This window comes from Lissotriton vulgaris, chromosome 1_1 (genome assembly GCF_964263255.1).
Source record: "Lissotriton vulgaris chromosome 1_1, aLisVul1.2, whole genome shotgun sequence".
Taxonomy (NCBI): domain Eukaryota; kingdom Metazoa; phylum Chordata; class Amphibia; order Caudata; family Salamandridae; genus Lissotriton; species Lissotriton vulgaris.
In genome coordinates this window covers 963,003,288-963,023,566 of record NC_141685.1, presented here as the reverse complement: position 1 = coordinate 963,023,566, position 20,279 = coordinate 963,003,288, and the positions used below count along the sequence as shown (strand labels likewise).

The 20,279-nt window shown below is 49.0% G+C and overlaps 1 protein-coding gene across 1 annotated transcript in view; it reads left to right on the top strand.

Annotated features, from left to right (window-relative positions):
- NEMP1 (nuclear envelope integral membrane protein 1) overlaps positions 1 to 20,279 on the top strand; it is a 613,931-nt gene that overhangs the window by 234,623 nt on the left and 359,029 nt on the right. Inside the window, exon 3 of the mRNA XM_086959963.1 lies at positions 9,663 to 9,882. Coding sequence (XP_086816089.1) covers positions 9,663 to 9,882 — 220 coding nt within the window. The remainder of the gene's footprint in view (positions 1 to 9,662; positions 9,883 to 20,279) is intronic.

Here is a 20,279-nt window from a genome sequence, read left to right as displayed (position 1 = left end):
CTGTGTGTGTGGCGCTCTGTGTGTGGCGCTCTGTGTGTGTGTGTGGCGCTCTGTGTGTGGCGCTCTGTGTGTGTGTGTGGCGCTCTGTGTGTGTGTGGCGCTCTGTGTGTGTGTGGCGCTCTGTGTGTGTGTGGCGCTCTGTGTGTGTGTGGCGCTCTGTGTGTGTGTGGCGCTCTGTGTGTGTGTGGCGCTCTGTGTGTGTGTGTGGCGCTCTGTGTGTGTGTATGTGTGTGGCGCTCTCTGTGTGTGTGTGTGGCGCTCTCTGTGTGGCTCTGTGTGTGTGGCTCTGTGTGTGTGTGTGGCTCTGTGTGTGTGTGTGGCGCTCTGTGTGTGTGTGTGTGGCGCTCTGTGTGTGTGTGTGTGGCGCTCTGTGTGTGTGTGGCGCTCTCTGTGTGTGTGTGTGTGTGGCGCTCTCTGTGTGTGTGGCTCTGTGTGTGTGTGTGGCTCTGTGTGTGTGTGTGGCTCTGTGTGTGTGTGTGGCGCTCTGTGTGTGTGTGTGGCGCTCTGTGTGTGTGTGTGGCGCTCTGTGTGTGTGTGTGTGGCGCTCTGTGTGTGTGTGTGGCGCTCTGTGTGTGTGTGTGGCGCTCTGTGTGTGTGTGTGGCGCTCTGTGTGTGTGTGTGGCGCTCTGTGTGTGTGTGTGGCGCTCTGTGTGTGTGTGTGGCGCTCTGTGTGTGTGTGTGTGTGTGTGTGTGTGGCGCTCTGTGTGTGTGTGTGTGTGTGTGGCGCTCTGTGTGTGTGTGTGTGTGTGTGTGTGTGTGTGGCGCTCTGTGTGTGTGTGTGTGGCGCTCTGTGTGTGTGTGGCGCTCTGTGTGTGTGTGGCGCTCTGTGTGTGTGTGTGTGGCGCTCTGTGTGTGTGTGGCGCTCTGTGTGTGTGTGTGTGGCGCTCTGTGTGTGTGTGTGGCGCTCTGTGTGTGTGTGTGGCGCTCTGTGTGTGTGTGTGTGTGGCGCTCTGTGCGTGTGTGTGTGTGGCGCTCTGTGTGTGTGTGTGTGGCGCTCTGTGTGTGGCGCTCTGTGTGTGGCGCTCTGTGTGTGTGTGTGTGTGTGTGTGTGTGTGTGGCGCTGTGTGGGGGTGGCTCTGTTTAGGTGCAAATGCAATAGGTCTCACATTTGCGAGCAATTTAAGCTATTGGCATTTTAAATGGCAATGCCTTTTATTTATGTTTTTAAAAACAAAAACATGTCATGAGCAATGCCAATAGCTCTAACTTTAACAATGCTGAGATCATTGCATTGTAAATGCTTGTTGAAATTTGTTGCACCGCTTGGCCATTTGAGGGAGCCAGAGCAGTACAAACATACTGGTTCTTTACTGAAAACTGCACTTTAGAATCTAAAGGCAATGTTGTAAGTCACCCCCATTAAACTAGGGGCGACAAATTGGTTTAGCAAGGTTGGTGGGCGGGATCATTTATTTAAATGGCGGGATCATTTATTTAAATTGCTTTCCAGACTATGGCCTCTTCACACCTCATCACAATGCAGAAGATGTCATTACGAGACGACGCCCACCTGTGCTCCAAAACGCAGCAGGTAAGCTCTGCAAGGGAGCTATTTAATCACACTTTTTACCCTCTGCTTCTGCGCATCCCCTCTGCTCACAAATATGCAGAGCGGCCCAGCAGGCTGCCAGATAGTGAGCCAGCTGTATAATCGACATTAGGGAGGGCCTAGAATGGCTAAACGGCAGATATTTTGTGTAGTTTTATACAGCGTGATCTGGGCCCTAAGGCATTGGGAGCGATTTACATATGTGCCGATTACATTACACAAGATGAAATCTATTTTTTATTTAAGGCTTTAGGAGATTATGTGAGCTGCCCAGAATCACACGATGCTGAGGCACCGCTGGGACTCATGCCGGTAGAAAGTCGAACTGGTTGCAACACTAGCTGGAACTGGAAAACAATAACTCTGGGACCCATAACGCTTTACAGTTTATTTTTGCCTGCTAGTGTTTGCCAGGCCAATATCGCAAAAGTTGGGACATAGCACGAATCCTGATTTTGAGCCGTAGGTGTAGCTGTTCCCATCCAAGAATACATGCTGCAAGCACATCAACCTGTGCAGTTATCCTTTTCAGAGGTCAGCACTTGTCACAAGAGCTCAGTTGTGTTCAGAACACACGCAGGTTGTACCAAAAATGGAGCCACCTTGGGGGGGGGGGAGGGGGGGGGAGGAGGTCAGGTCAGCTTCCACTCGGAACAATGACTATGCACTCAGAGGAGAGATGTAAACTTCAATGAGCTACTCCAGGGCTCCTGCGTCCAACTGGCGGTGATATGCCAGGGGCGCCTCTTCTCTGAGACAGTCAGCGACAGGCGCGCAACACCCATTGGACTGAAAGGGCTTCAGCCCCGAACCCCCGCCCCCCCCCGCCCCCCACCCCCCCCCCCCGCCTCCCCCCACCCGCGTCGTGTGTGGCAGCCCGGGATGAAACACTTCCCAGGCACAGACACAGCCGCACCCGAGCACTTCACAGGTCTTTTAAAGACCATTTGAATGTTAATGAGGCCTTCCTGTTGTTTCACCCCTTTTTAAGAGCCCCTGCAGCTCCACTCAGCATGTTGCTCAAAGATTCAGCCCCCCTCGAAATTTTTTCTTAGCCTCTCCCGAAATTTGGCTCTAGTTGCGCCCCTGGTCAGCGGGGTATAGAAAATTATCGGGGGAAGGGAAGGGGTACCGTCATCTACTACTGCTAACCCAGTGTCTTGGGTACTTGTTACTTCATCCAAAAGAACTGACCAAGTAATCCGTCTCTACAAAGGAAGCTCGAGCGAGCAGTGAAATGCGTACTCCAGGAGAGAGGACAAGGTTTGAAACCAGAGAAGAGACCGTAATCCGACACACAGAAAGGTAAATCTAGCGAGGGCTACACCTTTTGAAAATAATGGAATATGGAGTGCATTTAACTTTGTTGGGGGATGCTCTGGATTGAAGTAAAATGCAAAGAAAACTTGTAAATCCTAGCACTTCTGGCGGAGTTGTGATCTTAAATGTGTTTATTGCGCTTATGAAGAAAGGCACTATAGTAGAATGAACAATGAAGTGCACAGACAAGGTATTTCGTTGGGGTGTTGGTGACCAGTCTTGTTTAATGAAACCTGGGTCAGGGTGCCTGATGTATCTCGCTAGCTATGCCCTGCCTGCCTTTGTCCTAATCTGGTCTAGGGAGGGGGCTCTATCTAAGCTAACAGGGTGGGCCTAATGATGCTGTGGCTTACACCTAAACCGCACCACGTAAAAGTTTACCTGCAATGCCAAAGTAAAGAAGTATTGTTACTAAGAAAAGTGGCATCACAGCAGGGACTAAGCAAAGGCACACCAATTCCACCAAGGCGTAAATGACACCAGGACCGAGGTGACCGTACCTGGCCCCCAGCGAGGTCAATGCATATTTCTTCCTCCTCACTAAATATGGCCTGAATTAATGTGGTGGCTTGACTGGGAGGGGTCAGGGGGGGAAACTGCTGATGGGCCTGTCTGACACATGGGGGGGGGGGGGGGTAGATGGGCAAGGTGTGAATGGCTCAAGGGCCACAGCAACACCTGCCCCCAGCCTGGCTCATGTGGGAGGAGGGTGTGGTTGAGAGAAAGCTGTCCCAACAGACACATCATCTGCCCAGCCTGGATGCTGTTGTACTCTCCCTGCCAATCCCACCCACCCCCGCCTCAGTTTCGCAACACTTCGCACTGTAAACGTTGTGATTTCTTTTGATAGCAGATGGATTAACATTGGCTTAAAGTGTTTTAAGCGATCCTTTCTTCATCATTCTGAAAGTTTCCTTTCAATGCCTTGTGCACTGGGAGTCTCTTTTTGTCTTCGAGTTCACTTAGGAATCGATATCACTTTGCTAATCCCTATTTCAGTCCCAGGGTAAACTGCTCGATAAACAGTGCAGCCTCGGCTGGGGTGCACACATGTTCTCTGTTTGTGTGCTGGAACTCAGTCTGGTGCTCCGAGAGCTGCTTGCATGTTGAGCTCTCGAGGGTCTATCTTGGGAGAAGAGCTACTCTCGGACTCTTCGCCTGGAGCGATTCCCAACACCCTTTTGGTGAATTCCTCCCTAATTGCTATCCCCACAGCAGCCCACAAGTGCATTTTTCTTTCATATTCCTAATGCCAGTGTAACCAGTTTTGTGTTTTTTAACGGAAAATAAGAAGCAGCCCTCATTCTGACCAAAATGCACATTTTTAACTTTAAACTATGCAGGACTTGTTGCACCAGAGTCACATCGGTGACCTGGGGGTTGACGCTGCGAAAGACCTCGTTGGTAATTGAATGTGACCTATAACACCAGGGGACATTTCTTGGAAGCCCATGGGGAGGTGTAGGGTATCCGTCACTGTGGAGCGAGGGGATTATTGAAATGTGCATCAAAACCGGTGGGAAAGACTTGCCACACCATCGCTCAGTAACAGTTTTCCAGTTACAACTGGGTCGAGGGGATATTGAAAATCATTCATAACAGAATGGGCACCTGTCACATTGTGTTGTAGTCGGTTACTGGAGACGTAATCTATACTACTATTATAAAGAGAGAACTTGCACCTTTTGGCCAGGTAAACTCGGGAACCACAGCGCCAATCTACACACCCGATACATCTATGAAAATGTCAGGGTGTGTAGATGGACATAGGCTATATAAATTTGAAAAAAAAAAGTAAATTTAAAAAATTACGTTTGTAAACCAAGTAGTCTCCTGAAAGTAGCGCTGGCCGGGACCTAGCGCTGGCCGTGACGCGACGTGCGTGATGACCGCGACGTGCGTGAGGACGACTAAGAAGGAGCGGCGGTGCAGTGACGAGCGGCTGTGCAGTGAGGAGCGGCGGCACAGGTAAGGAAAGGGAAAGTTAAGTGCAAGACTGTGTGATGCAGGGGGAGGCAGGAAGGAGGCAGCAGTAAAGGAAAATGTCGGAGCCTGAGTGAGTCGGGGCTGGAGGGGGACGCGAGTGAGTCGGGGCGGGAGGGGGCGCGAGTGAGTCGGGGCGGGAGGGGGGCGCGAGTGAGTTGGGGCAGGAGGGAGTCGGTGCGGGAGTGGGATGGGGCGGGAGTGGGTGTACTGCCCCAGCCCCTTTCTGCCCCAGGCAATGCTGGGGCGGGCTGCTAGTCCCGTATAAACCTGAAATTTAACGAGCATGTTATTTCACCTGATGCAAAAATAATCTACAGTATATTAGCATAGAGACTGCTTCTTCTGATTTTCAAATCCTGGCCCCCACCTCCTCAGGCTATACCCCACAATGTCAGATAATACAAGTTCTCTTTCGAGGCACTTTCTTGTGCAACCCAGTGGGTTTCTTTTATTTTTTGTCAGTTTGCATGAGATGTTTAGCCTGACAATCGCAAGGCTTTTATTGGATTCGTATAAGACAGCTCTTCCTTTCATTTTGGTATCCACGATTATTTCGGTCATCCAAATTTTATGATGAACATGCGTTCTTAAATATTGACAAGAAATGAAGGTGATTATTTTTAGGTTGTTACCTGTTGTTTTAACTTTGATCCCTTGGTTTTTAACTTCTCAATGTAGTGGAATGTGGAAATAAGCCACATATATTGTCAGTATTTCCAAATCAAAATCTTATTCTTCCTAGAATGTCCCTACATGCTGTCTTTGTTTTAACAAAAGCAAAACTTATCTTTCCTTAGAGCATTGCTAGAAGAGCATTTCTTAGCACAAGAGTTCCCAACAACTACGTCCATAGCACATTTTCAGGACTACTATGCAGTAGGTTAATACATTTAATTTATTTTATGTAACTTTATGTCGATGTTCTGAACATCTGACTGTGATTATGGCCTTCTCCACCTATGGTGGACACTTCTGTTTTACATAATGCCGACTGTCCATCATTATCGCATCTGCAGCATTACTGAGTTTTTGCTTCCATACTTGGTAATGGGTTGGCATTGCTGCTCGCATTTTGAGACATTTTGACCCCAATAACTGGCCCATTTTCTGCACAGACAGTTCTACACCCACACTAGTTTTTAAACTGGATAGTATGCTTAATGTTGTATCCCCAGCTCTCTATGCTTTCAGATTCCAGTGAACAAACAGACATGCCCTAGTGCAATCTGGAACCAGTTTACACCATGCCGATCGGCCAATTGGGAATTTGTTTCGCAAATGTGCACCAGCATGCACATGCACATGACCATAGACTCACTGATGAAGTCTTGTATGGTCTAATACAATAAGTTTGATTTTTTTTTTTAAATGTATTTGGACTGCTTAAACACTGTACATACACTGTGTATATGACATGCACTATCCGTGCAGAAAGCAAGCCATAATAAAAGCAAAACGTTCCATAAACACCAGAAAAACACTGTTTCTGTGGTTTTAAATTGCATGAAAATGTGTAACCACTGATAACCCCTTTTTTATAAAGGTATTGAAGTCACTGGAAAACACTGACAAAAAACACTCCAGAATTCACAAAAAATAGAAACTGAAAACAGGAAAAGCCTACCTATATATTAAATGCAGTTATTTCATGCTTTGTGGGCAACTTGTTTTGACGGTTCTGTTGCGTCCTTGTTACTCAAACTCTGTTTTGAGTGTTTCTGCCTCTTGAGTTTGCTGTGGTAGGGAAATCCTAACGTTAACCTCATCCTGCTTTTTTCCGATCATCTACAATCTCAAATATACTCTAACTTTCATGCTTTGCTGGACCTCTTCAGTGTTTATGCATCAATATCTTTTGCTAGGTTTCCTTGGATGTGTACTTTCAAAATATGTACTTCGCCTCACCTCTGCAACCTGTTTGCAAGAATATTTGAGACCTGCTCTCTACCATGCTACTTTCGCGGGGGCACAATGGCAGTCATTCTCAAGCCCAACAAATATTCAAGCAGCTTCTCCTTCTACCGTCCCATCTCTCTAATCAATAGCGAGTCAAAAATAATAGCAAGACAATTTGCTGACTTGGTGAGCTCTTTGGTACATCAAAACCAAAATTGGTTCAGCGCTAGCCGCAGTATCAGACCCTGCTTGCTGCGTCTCACCAGAGTACAAGGCCTCGGCTGACTGTGCGCTGCTATTGTTGGATATGGAGAAAACATTTTATTTGATACATTGGCCATTCCTCCATCAGGTGTTGGAGAAAATGACCTTTGGGTAACACTTTCACAGGTTTGTGGAAATCCTATACACTGAATAATGGACACAGGTTTGTGTGAATGGGACGCTCCGCACCCTTTGGTGTGGAGAGGGGCACCTTTCAGGTTTGTTTCCTCTTCCCACTGTTGGATGCTCTAGCTAGTTGTAGAGCCATTGGCTGCATGTATTTTCTTAGACGCACAAGCAGAGGGGATAGGGTTAAGTTCAGTGTTCGAGAACTTCCATTCTATGCCTTATGGACAATCTACGAATGTACAGCAATACCTTTGGCCTGAAAGTCAATTAGGGGAACTCCATACACACCCCTATTGGTGGTAGCCTGTCACCTCTGCTTGCATCCATACCTCTCCAGATAGATGCAGACCATTTACTGGTATTTGGGCATCGAAATTGTGATACCAGCACAGATGATGCAAATTGTAGAAGGTCCCCATTCTAGACAAATTGAAGCTGGAGAAACATCCTGGCCTTATATCTCTCTCTCTCTCTCTCACATTCTCTCCCTCATTCTGTTAAGACTGAATGCTTTGTTTAAAATCTCCCTACCATGCTTCCTTCATACTCCATAAAATTACCCATTTCTACTCTCGTTGACCATTTAAAAGATTTACAATGTTAGGGGCTTTTAATAGGAAGTTGCATCCCCGTAAGTTCCCTTCGGTGTAGACCATCCCCTTACGATGGCCCCCCCTCACCCTAATTACAAATTGAGAAGGATAGTTATGGGAAATCTATATAGCTACACTAGATGATGACAATTGGGTGGAAGTGAAGATTGCACCGCAACTATTTGCCATCTCTGCCGGTTATGTGAGAGGTTCAACTCTTCTCTTAGGATGTACTACCTCATGATGAGGCACTGCCCCCAACAGAATGCTAACGTTAGGTAAGCGTTACACTGGAATATATGGTGAGGAGCAAGTTGTGTCTTAGCCCGTAGGGTGATGGTTTTAGGAACTATGGAGGAATGGGCTAGGGGCATGGACTGTGCTACAACAGAAGGACTTGTTTATAAAGCTCATGGGACACCGAAGAAATATGCTACAAAATGGAGCCAATGGTGAAAATATTTTAATGAGGGTATGTGATCTTCTTGTTCTTTACTGACTGCCAGCCGTACATTTTGTACCCATATCATCGTTGTGATCTGAAGCTTTCCTAAGTACTCCGGATTTTGTTACAATGTATGTCTCACTCCTCCTTTTCCGGTCTTGTATTTTGCTCAATCGTATACTATCAATAAAAAAAAGTGTAGCAATGTGGGTACATGCTTGTGATGTTCACCCCAGGCTTTAAACTACATAGATGTTTGTTTTACAGTTGTCTGCCAAACAGCATTTGACGTGGCTATGCTTTTTGAAATTTTTTTTATCCCATGAGCCCACATTGTTGGTCATTATTGCGAGTGGAGTGCTTGAATGTAGGATGTGTGTGTGTGTGTGTTTTTCAGTCTTGGCTGTGGTTAGCAATCAACATATAGTATATTGTTTATTTTATATAGTCCAATAAAGCAATCTTAAATATGCCACTGGCTTAATCAGTCTATTCTTTTGAGATGCTGGAACTATTCAGGCAAAGCAAAAGTAAGTTTTAAAAAAAAAGGTTTTTTGTTTTTTTTAATTTGTTTTACTATCATAATTGTAATGCTGATGTTCTTTCTTACAACTGCTTCCAAGTTCCCTGACACACTGTAAGCACGCATAAGTTCAAAACAAACGCATGATTCGTGTTATCACAGTAAAACTAACTAGAACTGAGTATCAAAGTTTGTATGCTGGAAGATTATATCCGGGCATAAGTCCTGGAATACTGCGAATACCCGCCCCCTCCTCTGCGCATTCCCTTCTACTTGCTCCCTCTTCCTAGAATTCTACACTTTCATGGCCGGCCTACCGACCATCAGGTAAGGCTTGATCTTGGTTCGTACATTAGTTTGAGTGCAGTGTCCTTGATCTTTTGGCTGGCACATCATCAATTCCAGCAAGGTTTGGTATTGGGTGACTTACACAGTTAAGCTTGAATTATTTTTCTTTGGGAGTTTGGGCCATGATCTAATTTTGACTGAAAATCTGTCTACCCAAAGTAAAGCGATAAGCAACGAAGTTGAACCACTGAAAAGAAAGAGCAAACCTGACAAACCGCGATAAAGACAAGGAGGGACTTAGTGAGGGAGACGCCACAAAAGAGAGATGGAGGCAGAAAGAAGAGTCCAAGAAAAAGAAATTAACAGGCAGGTGGAGTGCTAAAAGAAGAGGTAACGAAAGAGGGGAGAGAGATGGACAGATTGAGATACTGGAGATTTATCACTGATGTTTTGGAGGCAGTGCAATGTGTGTGGAACATTTGGGAAGAAAACTGTTCGGCCCAAAAAGCAAAAATAATTGCACAAGGCCACAGTACTCTAACCCTACCAAATACTGACTTGTCATAGAATGTTACTTTTATTTTTTTTTTCATTTAAAATCCATCTGGGTCTTGGAACATACTTTCCATGTTTAATTACAGTTCGTGTATTTTCTTTTTTGCTTTGCAGATCCGAGTAAACAGCAGCCGGATGATCCGAGTGACTCTGGTGGACAGTGAGCAGAAGCTAAAAGAGCTGGAGGAATTCAATGTTTGGATCTTTATGTATTCATTCTTGAAGGAGCAGCTAAATGACACATATATTAACGTAGACCTATACAGCAATGAAACCTGTATTGCTGTCCACCTGGACGACATGGAAGGCACTTACAGTGTTCTCCTCTTTCGAAGTAAGATTTGTCTGGCATTCAAGAAATGGCTGGGGGTAACAGGTCTACGGTTTGAACTTTAAATTGTGATTGAAAAGAACACATGTAGCCTATGGAAAGCATGAATTCTACAACATTGTGTCCCTATGGAATTTGCGGCTCTGGTTTAAAACGCTTTTTAAAACACAATTTCTGAAAGAATGGAAAAATAGTCATCACTTCACTATTTTTAGAAACAACCAACCATTCATTTACCATTTCAGAATAGTAGAAAAGGGGTGGCGGGATGATTTTGAGTGAGGAGGCCCACCTACTACCACACCTACCAAGCAGGAGTGAGCAGTTGGCATGCATGGTCTCCGTGTAATACAGCTGTGTGTTCGAAAGAAAGAAGAGGCGCGACTGCTCGAGTTCCGGGCAAATTTCTTTGCGGATACTGGAAAAACCAAGCATTGGCAAAGACTTTAATATGCCATGTGTCTGTGACAGTGTGTGACAATTCCTAACTAAAACTTTAAAACAAAGCCAGCTACAGTAGGGGGGGAAACAAATCGAGGCGAGGATTAGGACTTTCCTTCTTCACTTTTATTCACAGCAGCCTTTCTTTCAAAACTTTATGGTATTAAAACAAAACTACATTTCACATGGTACATAGGGAAAACCAAAGAGAAAATAGTCTATCCAATCACAATGCTCCTGCAGATGCTCAATCTCCCTCTTTCTCCGCTGCTCCAGCAGCATTCAGATAATTCTCCTCTATTTTTTATTATCAATGCTTATGCAGCTGTTTGTTATGTTTGAGAGTATTTCAGGCCTCGCAGATCGATCGCGCTTTTTTTTTCTCCTATGTATTTGTGTTCATTAAAGACTTTTATTGCCCTTATTAACGTTTTTTCCTTTTCAGCTTTGACCGCGGGAGCCTCCATGCTCCTACACGGTCACCATCTGGTCTTGTTTGCATGAGCAGGGGGCCCGCGCTTTAGTGATTGCGTGCCCAGCACGTCTCTACCCCCCAGCTCCCCGGCGCACATCTTTCACTGTGTTCAGTGTAGTGCGGCCGGCGGAGGTAATTGACAAGCGGGAGGATTAGCGAGTCAATTCACGATTAGCGTTTCAAACGCTTAGTGAGCGTCTGTCTGAAGACAGACCGCCGAAAACTGATAAAGATTAGATCGATTAGTGGGACAGTCCCAGGCAGTACATCACCTTCCCTATCAAATAACAGGGAGCAAGTCCCACATATACATCCCCCATACACCTGCCCTTAAGGGGGAGGAAAGTAAACCCTCTCATAGGGACAGTAAGTTAGGTGCTTCACCTTGTAAGATTGCCCAATCTGCCTCAAAGTATAGCACAGTGAATAGCAGTGACAACTGCTTAACAGGATGTAAAGCTTTGAGGGGGAAGAATATATGGAAAAGGAGGAGGTTACACTACTGGCTCCTCCATCATCCTTTCAAAGTGGAAGCCATTCACCTCCTCAGGGATCTCCTGCGGAGATTGGACTGGATGGTCCGTTTAGATTTGAAGGATGCCTATCTGGCTGTGCCCATTTTCCTACCGCACAGACGCTTTTTGCAGTTCCAGTGGAAATCTCAGGTGTTCAAGTTCACCTCCCAACAAGTTGATGAGACCAGTGGCAGAGTTCCTGCCGGCATGAGGCGTGCATCTGATAGTCTATCTTGACAATATTCTCCTCATGAATCTGTGCCATTGAGCTCTATCTCTCTAACTGCAGATGACCATAGATCTATTGGAGCCTGCTGGGCTTTGTGATCAACACGCAGAAGTCCACCCTGACACCGTCCCAGTCCATTCAGTTTCTAGGGACCCTCGGTGTCCCTCCCCAAAAATTGTCCAAGATCAGACACAAACTACAGAGAACCCTTGCCAAACCTCAAATCACTCTACAGCATCTGGCCTGCAAAGTGGGGCTACTCTCTGCTTCCATTCAAGCGATCTTTCTGGGACCCCTCCACTGCAGGACATTACAAGGCTTAACAATAATGCATCTCCGGAAAGATCTCTCCTATTACGAGTCCCGCTCTCAGTGGAGACGAAAGACGAAATCCAATGGTGTATCTCCCATATGAAGGCATGGAATGGCAGGGTGCTATTCGGCTCTCAACGTGACCTAGTGATCGAATCTGATGCCTGTGTCTCGGGAGCTCGCTGCGGCAAGTTCTCCACCGGAGGAAAATGATCTTCCGACGACAGGCCCTTCATATCAACTGCCTGGAGCAGATGGCTGGCTCTTTCGCCCTCAGGTGCTGGACGAAGGACCAAGTTCAATGCACCGTCTTCCTGAAGATGGACAAAGTAGTGGCAGTCCGTTCCGTCAATCATCTCTGGGGCACTCTGTCAAAGACCCTTTTGGACCTTGCCCGGACTCTGGGAGTATTGCTTAAACAATCACCTATCCCTGATGGCGGAACGCCTCCCGGGCCAAGATAATCAGAGAGTGGATTAGCACTCTTGTCACTGGAGAGATGTCAGCCTGTGGAAATTGAATCCCTTGATCTTCAATCTGCTTCAGGAACGCTGTGGCCCATTTTCAATGTATCTCTTTGCCTCTTGCCTCGACTCTGAGGTGGAGAGGTACTGCAGCTGGAGACCAGATACCCTGGCAGTGGCAACGGACGCCTTCTACAGGACTGGAGCTTGGAGCAGGCATATGCATTCCCTCCATCTGCGATCACGCAATTGTCTGCTCAGGTGCGTAGGCAGGTGGCGGATCTGGTTGTGATCACTCCAGTCTGGAGGTCGCAAGCCTGGTTAGCAGTGTTGATGGAACTTTCCTGAGATTTTCCAAACCCTCTACCCCTAGGCCCAGATCTCCTGAGCGATTTCCCCAGGGCAATCCCCATCCTTTGATACTGGCGAGTTCCCTCCAGCTAATGGCATGGAGGATTACCGGATACTATGGAAAGTCCCGGGAATTTCAGCATATGCCGACATACGACCAAAGCTTGGACGGATATCACCCCCAGAAGATACAGATCGGCTTGGTCCCGACTGGTATGCTGGTGTCTCCAACACCAAACTGATCTCCTGGAGGCGGAAGTTATACACATCCTGAATGTTTTGGCGAACATGGCCTCACTTGGCTTAGCCTACAGATCCATTAACCCCTTCAGGTAAGCAGTCTCGGCAGGACACCGTCCCATGGAGGGCCATCCAGTAGGGGAACACCTGCTAGTATGCCAACTCCTAAGGGGTATTAGGATATCTCTTCCTCCAGAACAGATACTCTGTTCTATGGGATGTGAATAAGGTCCTAAATCTATTCACATCTTGCCCTTCCAATAGGTATTTGTATAGAAAACAATTGTCAGCGAAATTGGCGATGTTGCTTTGCCTCCTATCCGGTCGCATGATCTCTGACGTGCGGGCTATGGACATTACATGTAGAGTTTTTACTCCATAAGGTGTAACTTTCCATATTTCTCGCAGAACAAAATGCAACTCCAGGTTGGTGTCTTATCCAGAATTTCAGGGAGTACCAAAATGATGTGCGGTCCGGGCCCTTAAAATGCACGAAGCAGTGACAGAAAAGCTTCGTCCCCACGGGCGAAAGACCACTGTTTGATCGCTTTGACCAAACCTCAGAACAGTTTCCTTCCCTACGATTGCCAGATGGATAAAATGGGTAATGCATCGAGCGGGGATTAATACCACTAATTTTGGCGCCCACTCAGAGGAGTCATGGCTTATAAGGCTTTGTACGTGGGAGCACGACTAGAAGATATCCTCAATGCAGCGGATTGGTCATCCAATTCCATCTTTAAATGGTTTTACTTCACACCTATATCATCCCTGACAAATGTAGTGTTGAACCAGCTTTAAAATAGCGTAATCATCGTCTCTGGGCTCTGCCATAGAGTAAAAAATTCAATTCTATTAAGGACACGGAAGTGAGGATTAGCCCACCCGTTCAGCCAGACCGGCACCCACCCGCATTAAGAGTTGGAACTCAAGGTTATAACTTGACAAGAATAGTTACATGTCATTTGACTTTGTTCATCCTGATAATGTCTGCATTAAGATTATTGAATCTTTCTAGCAGTGATCATGATGTCCTGTAATTGTACTGTCAAACATATGAGAGAGTATCTCAAACTTCTCTTTATGCATCTATCCAGGATCGCAGTCCAATAAACATAAGTAATCTTCAAGTGGATATGCTGTGTTCGCAGGAAAAAAAAGAGGAAGGTGGAACAGTTATGAACGCAAGAGCATCCTGATTGGATAGACTGTTTTCTCTTTGGTTTTCCCTATTTACCATGGGAAATATAGTTCTATTTTATTACCATAGTGTTTTTAAAAGAAAGGCTGCTGTGAACAAAAGTGAAGAAGGGAAATCCTAATCCTCACCTCAATGTCCTTAATAGAATTTAAACTTTCCGTTACAATAGCTAGGAAATATTTCATTATGCAATGTGAGATGGTTCACTGTGATTTTGAGATGTTAACTAGTCCCTCATGCCTTACAGTGCAAATACTGTTTAGAAGGTGAAATTATACATTAAACGTCTAATATCATAAGGTGAAGGAGATACTCCCTTGAGCTGAGCCAAATTCCATTTAGATTTAAACCGTTCATAACCATGTCTTCAGACTCTTGTACTTTCAAGCCCGACCTACATGCTGTGTGATGTGGCAGTATTGGCAATGGATCTCACACCTCATCTTTAAGTACTTCTGAATGTAAAGTGCAGACATGGGTATATCTGAAAGAGACACGTTAGTGATAGATTCCTTACCTTAGAATATCCCCAGGCGTCAGACTGGATCCGGAAATTTTTGCGTAGCAGTACCCTTGCGCGTCGGTAGGCGTCTTCTGCGGCTCTGCGTCCGTTGTCGGCGTCGTGGGCGCTGTGATGATGTCGTCTGAGTACTTAGACCCCGCCTCCGCGTGCTGACGTCAGTTCTTCTTTTTTCCGCGCCAGCTAGCGCAGATCTGGAAAAAGTTGTACCCAAGTCACTTTTTGACTGACCTTTTGAGATTCTTTTTGATCCATTTTTCGAAGTCTATCGACTCCGACGGTGCCGGTAGGGATGCCTGGGTTCAAGCCCTGCGCCGACTGATGTCGGTTACCGACCCCCATCGCCGGTGCCTGCACTGTTTGGGCCTGGACCACGACGACCAGTCCTGCTCCGACTGCCGGGCCCTGACGTCTAAGGCTAGACTGGAGCGGTCCCGTAAGCGACTCGAGCTTCGGCAGTCTGCCACGCGTCGCTCTAGGTCCTGGTCCGAAAGGAGGTCGAGGGACTGGACGCGGGGCCGGAGCTCCCACAGTTCCGGGAGTCGTCTGCGGGCTCGAAGTCCTCAGGTAAGAGGTACAAGAAGTCGAAGAGGCACCGGTCCCGACGCCGCAGGGTCCCACTGGGTCCGGATCCGGGTCGTCGCCGGTCGACTTAACAACCTCGCCGACACCGGCCCCTAGGGTGTCGCCCCTGGCGCCGTCCCTGGACGACGTTGTCCCTGGTCCTGTCCTCGTTTCGGGTCCGGCGTTGGAGCGGCGCCTCTCTAGACGCCGCTGGGAGATTTTTATTTCGATGACCCGGCCCCATTTTTTTGAGCCGGAGTACCAGGCTGTGGGTGATGAGGACGATTGGGAGGGGTCTGAGGACGCTCTGGCACGTGAGTGTCAGTCTTCTGTGGACTGGACAGGAGAGCTTGGGGAGGCCAGTGGGCTGGACACTTTGCCTGACACTGGCTTTGTCTCCCCTCCTGGCGTGGCTACAGAGGAGGGGCCTGCTTATAGCGTGGTGCTGATGAGGGCGGCCAAGGCCCTGGGCCTTGAGCTCCCCATCGCGGCCGTAACAACCTCCTCACTGAGGTCCTTAAACCGCAGTCAAGCTTGGCAGAGCCTCTGCTGCCGTTTAATGAGGCCTTGTCAGACGTTCTTTTGGGCAATTGGTCCAGGCCTGCCACAGGACAGCCTGTGAATAGGAACGTGGCCAGACGCCACCGCCCGGCTCCGGGTGACCCTTGCTTTCTGTCTACCCATCCCACCCCTGAGAGCCTGGTTATCCAGGCCTCCAATTCCCAGACCGCATTCCTGTCGGCTCCCCCCGAAGGGAATCTAAGAGGTACGAGAATTACGGAAAAAAGATATTCTCCCTAAGTTTGGGATTGCGGTCCGTTAATACCGCGTGCCTCTTAGGCCGCTACACCCACTCTCTGTGGGACACGGTCGCGGACGTGCTGCCACACTGCCCGTTGGAGGTACGGGCTAGACTCGGCCAAGCCCTGGTGGGGGGCTGGGATGCAGCACGGTATTCCATCCGGTGTGGGCTGGACACTAGCGACTCTCTGGGCAGAGCGATGTCCACGGCGGTGGCGATTCGTCGTCATGCCTGGTTGAGGTCCGCCAATTTTTCGGCCGATGTCCAAAACACACTTATGGACATGCCGTTCGATGGCCGTCGCCTCTTTAGCGACAAGGCAGACCATGCGCTTGAGCGCTTTAAGGACTCCAGGGCTACGGCTAAGTCCTTGGGCCTCTCGGCCCGCGCCAGCAACTGGGTGCCTTTCGCTCCTTTCGTGGCCAAGGAAGGGGCGCCCCCACACGTGCTGCCAGCCCCGCGCCACAGACTAACATCCAGCGCGGTGGCGGACTTGGAAACCGCCGTGGCGGTGGTCGGAGTCCACGGCGAGGCCAGTCCACACCTACCCCTGCAGCATCCGCCTCAAAACCTTCCTAGTCCGTGCTTTCAGGCCCATGTGATGCCAGTGGGGGGCAGGGTTCGCCATCACCACTCCCACTGGCGCACCGTCACTTCGGACAGGTGGGTGCTGCAAATCGTCCGAAGGGGCTACTCCTCGCCTTCGAGACGACCCCTCAAGCCATGCCACCGCAACACCTCCGCATATCGGGGGATAATTTGCGACTTCTGCAGGAGGAAGTTTCGGCCCTCTTGGCCAAGGCAGCCATCGAGCGCGTTCCTGGGCCGGAAGTAGGGTGTGGTTGCTACTCCCACTACTTTCGGGTACCCAAGAAGGGCAAAGGGGGCCCTACGGACCTACGGAACGTCAACGGCTTCCTCCGGAAGGAGAAGTTCAAAATGCTGACTCTGGTTCAGGTCTTAGCTTCCCTGGACCCAGGAGACTGGATGGAAGCGTTGGACTTGCAGGACGCTTATTTTCACATCCCCGTCCTGCCGGCCCACCGGCGCTACCTGCGTTTCACGGTAGGTCACGAGCACTTTCAGTTTACCGTGCTCCCCTTCGGCCTTACCAGCGCCCCACGGCTGTTTACGAAAGTGAAGGCGGTGGTCGCAGCTCATCTGCGCAGGTTAGGGGTTTCAGTCTTCCCCTACCTCGACGACTGGTTGTTGAAGGCGGGCTCGCCCCAGACATTCGTCAGCCCCCTCCAGACGACGGCAGACCTCTTGCACCAGCTGGGGTTCTCCATCAATGTGCCGAAGTCACACCTGTGTCCCTCTCAGAAGCTCCTTTTCATCGGAGCGGTTCTCGATTCGGCGCAGTTTCGGGTTTATCCACCCGAACAGCGGGTTCGGGATATACAGGCTCTGATTCCACTCTTTCAGCCTTTATCCCAAGTTTCGGTCAGGTTGACACTGCGGCTTCTGGGGCTGATGGCTTCCTGCATCCTTCTGGTGCATCACGCCCGTTGGCGGATGCGGGCTCTGCAGTGGGACCTGAAGTTTGTGGGCCCAGCATCCGGGCAACCTGTCCGACCATGTCCTGATCTCGGAGGGCACTGCGAGAAAGCTGCAGTGGTGGCTCACGGACCGTGATTGGGTCAGCGGCAGAACCGTCTCCCTTCCCCAACCGGTGCACGTAGTTGTGACTGACGCGACGCTCCAGGGCTGGGGAGGCCACATGGGAGAGGCGGAGATCAGAGGCACCTGGTCTCCGGTGGAGTCCCGGCTCCATATCAACCTTTTGGAGCTGCGGACGATTAGTCTAGCACTGAAGACATTCCTCCCCTCTGTCCGGGGGAGTGTAGTGCAGGTGTTCACGGACAACACCAACACCACCGCCATGTGGTACTGCAACAAACAGGGCGGGGTGGGGTCGTGGACCCCCTGCCAAGAGGCTCTGTGCCTCTGGCAATGGCTGGAACATCAGGGCGTGACCCTGGTGGTTCAACACCTGGCAGGTTCTCTGAACGCCAGGGCGGACGAACTCAGCCACCGGTGCATGATAGATCACGAATGGCGTCTGAACTCTGACGTGGCTCAAGGTCTCTTTTTGCAGTGGGGAGAGCCTTGGTTAGATCTATTCGCCACCGAAGAGAACGCGCAATGTCATCAGTTCTGCGCGTTGGAATTTCCAAGGCGGCACTCGCTCGGAGACGCTTTTCGTCGCGAGTGGAGTTGCGGTCTGTTGTACACCTTTCCGCCTATACCACTTCTGCCCAGAGTGCTGAAGAAGATCAAGCGCGACCGGGCACAAGTCATCCTCTTGGCTCCGGACTGGGCACGAAGGTACTGGTATCCTGAGCTACTCAGTATGTCAGTCGATCCCCTGGTTCGTCTGCCTCTTCGGGAGGACCTTCTGTCGCAGCAACAGGGGATGGTCCTCCACCCGAACCTGTCCAGTCTCCACTTCCATGCTTGGAGATTGAGCGGCGACAGTTGAGGCCATTTGACTTGCCTCCTGAAGTCTGTAACATCATTCTGGCAGCCAGGCGTCCCTCCACAAAGTCTGTATATGCCTGCAGGTGGAACAGATTTGTGGCATGGTGCACAGCAAAGGCTGTGGATCCTCTCTCTGCCCCTCCTTCTGAGGTTCTCCTCTTCCTTCTTTCTCTTGCCCAGCAGGGCTCTGCTCTGTGCACTATCAAGGGCTACCTTTCTGCCCTTTCAGCCTTACTAAGGCTGCCTGACCAGCCATCTTTGTTCAAGTCGCCTATTGTAAATCGATTTCTGAAAGGCATCACACACTCGTTTCCACCTGTTCCCTTTGTGATGCCTCAGTGGGACTTGAACCTGGTTCTAACTTTTCTGATGTGCGCTCCCTTTGAGCCACTTCACAACTGTCCTCTCCGCCTTCTTACTCTGAAGACTACTTTCCTGGTTGCCATCACCTCTGCCAGGAGAGTGAGTGAGCTCCATGCCTTATCCTCTTAACCTCCTTTCCTTTCTGTTCATCTGGACAAGGTTGTGTTGCGGACAAGACCCTCCTTTCTGCCCAAGGTTGTCACGGCCTTCCACATCGGGCAGTCCATCACCTTGCCCACCTTCTTTCCGCCTCCGCATCCCTCAGAGGAAGAGCGGCTCCACCGTCTGGACCCAAAACGTGCGCTCTCTTACTATCTGGATCGCACACGCCAGTTCCGGGTGGATGACCAACTCTTTGTTGGTTACGTGGGCGCTAAGAAGGGAAAGGCAGTGCACAAGCGGACCATCTCGCGGTGGATCATCTTGTGTATCCAGGCGTGTTACTCCTTGGCTAAGAAGGAATCCCCTGTCGGACTAAGGGCTCATTCCACTCTGGCCACGGCGACTACAACTGCCCTGGGCCGAGGAGTGCTCTTGCAGGACATTTGTCAAGTAGCTACGTGGGCCTCGCTGCACACGTTCGCAAGACACTACTGCCTGGACAGCCAAGTCCGGAGGGATGGCTTCTTTGGCCGTTCCGTCCTCCAGGACTTTCTGGTGTGATTATTGGTTCGAAGACCCACCACCGGGGTTGGTATTGCTGGGGTATCTATTCTAAGGTAAGGAATCTATCACTAACGCGTCTCCTTCAGATGCACAAGTTACTACTTGTGTAACGATATATCTGTAAGAGACATTAGTTAGTGATAGATTCCTTACCGACCCACCCATCCTCCCCGTTCTGCGAACCGATATCTAGGGTTAAGGTCATCCCCTTTCAGGGCCCTAGTTTCATTGGCACCAGTGATGGTTTTTAGCATGGCTCTGCGTTTCTGGCGTGGAAAAGCTGTCTAACAACTGACGTCCGCACGCGGTGGCGGCGTCTAAGTACTCCGACGACGTCATCGCGGCGCCCACAACGCCGACTACGGGTACGGAGCCGCCGCCGACGCCTACCGACGCGCAAGGGTACTGCTACGCAAAAATTTCCGGATCCAGTCTGACACCTGGGGATATTCTAAGGTAAGGAATCTATCACTAACTAATGTCTCTTACAGATATATCGTTACACAAGTAGTAACTTGTGCTTTAAGCTCTTAAAATTGTTATGTTCTTATTTTAAGTGCACACAGAAATCTACCCATTTATAAATTGTTACTTGAAAGTCGGTGGGCCCAGTTTACTAAATGATTTTGAATATGCAAACCTTGCTATTCACTAAGTTAGTGCTTACAACTGCAAAAAGGGTTTTCAATGAGTGCTAAACTCATTTTGTGATTCAGTAAACTCTTGCTGAATGGCAAAATGGGCCTACTGAATCATTATGAATCACATTTGTGCTC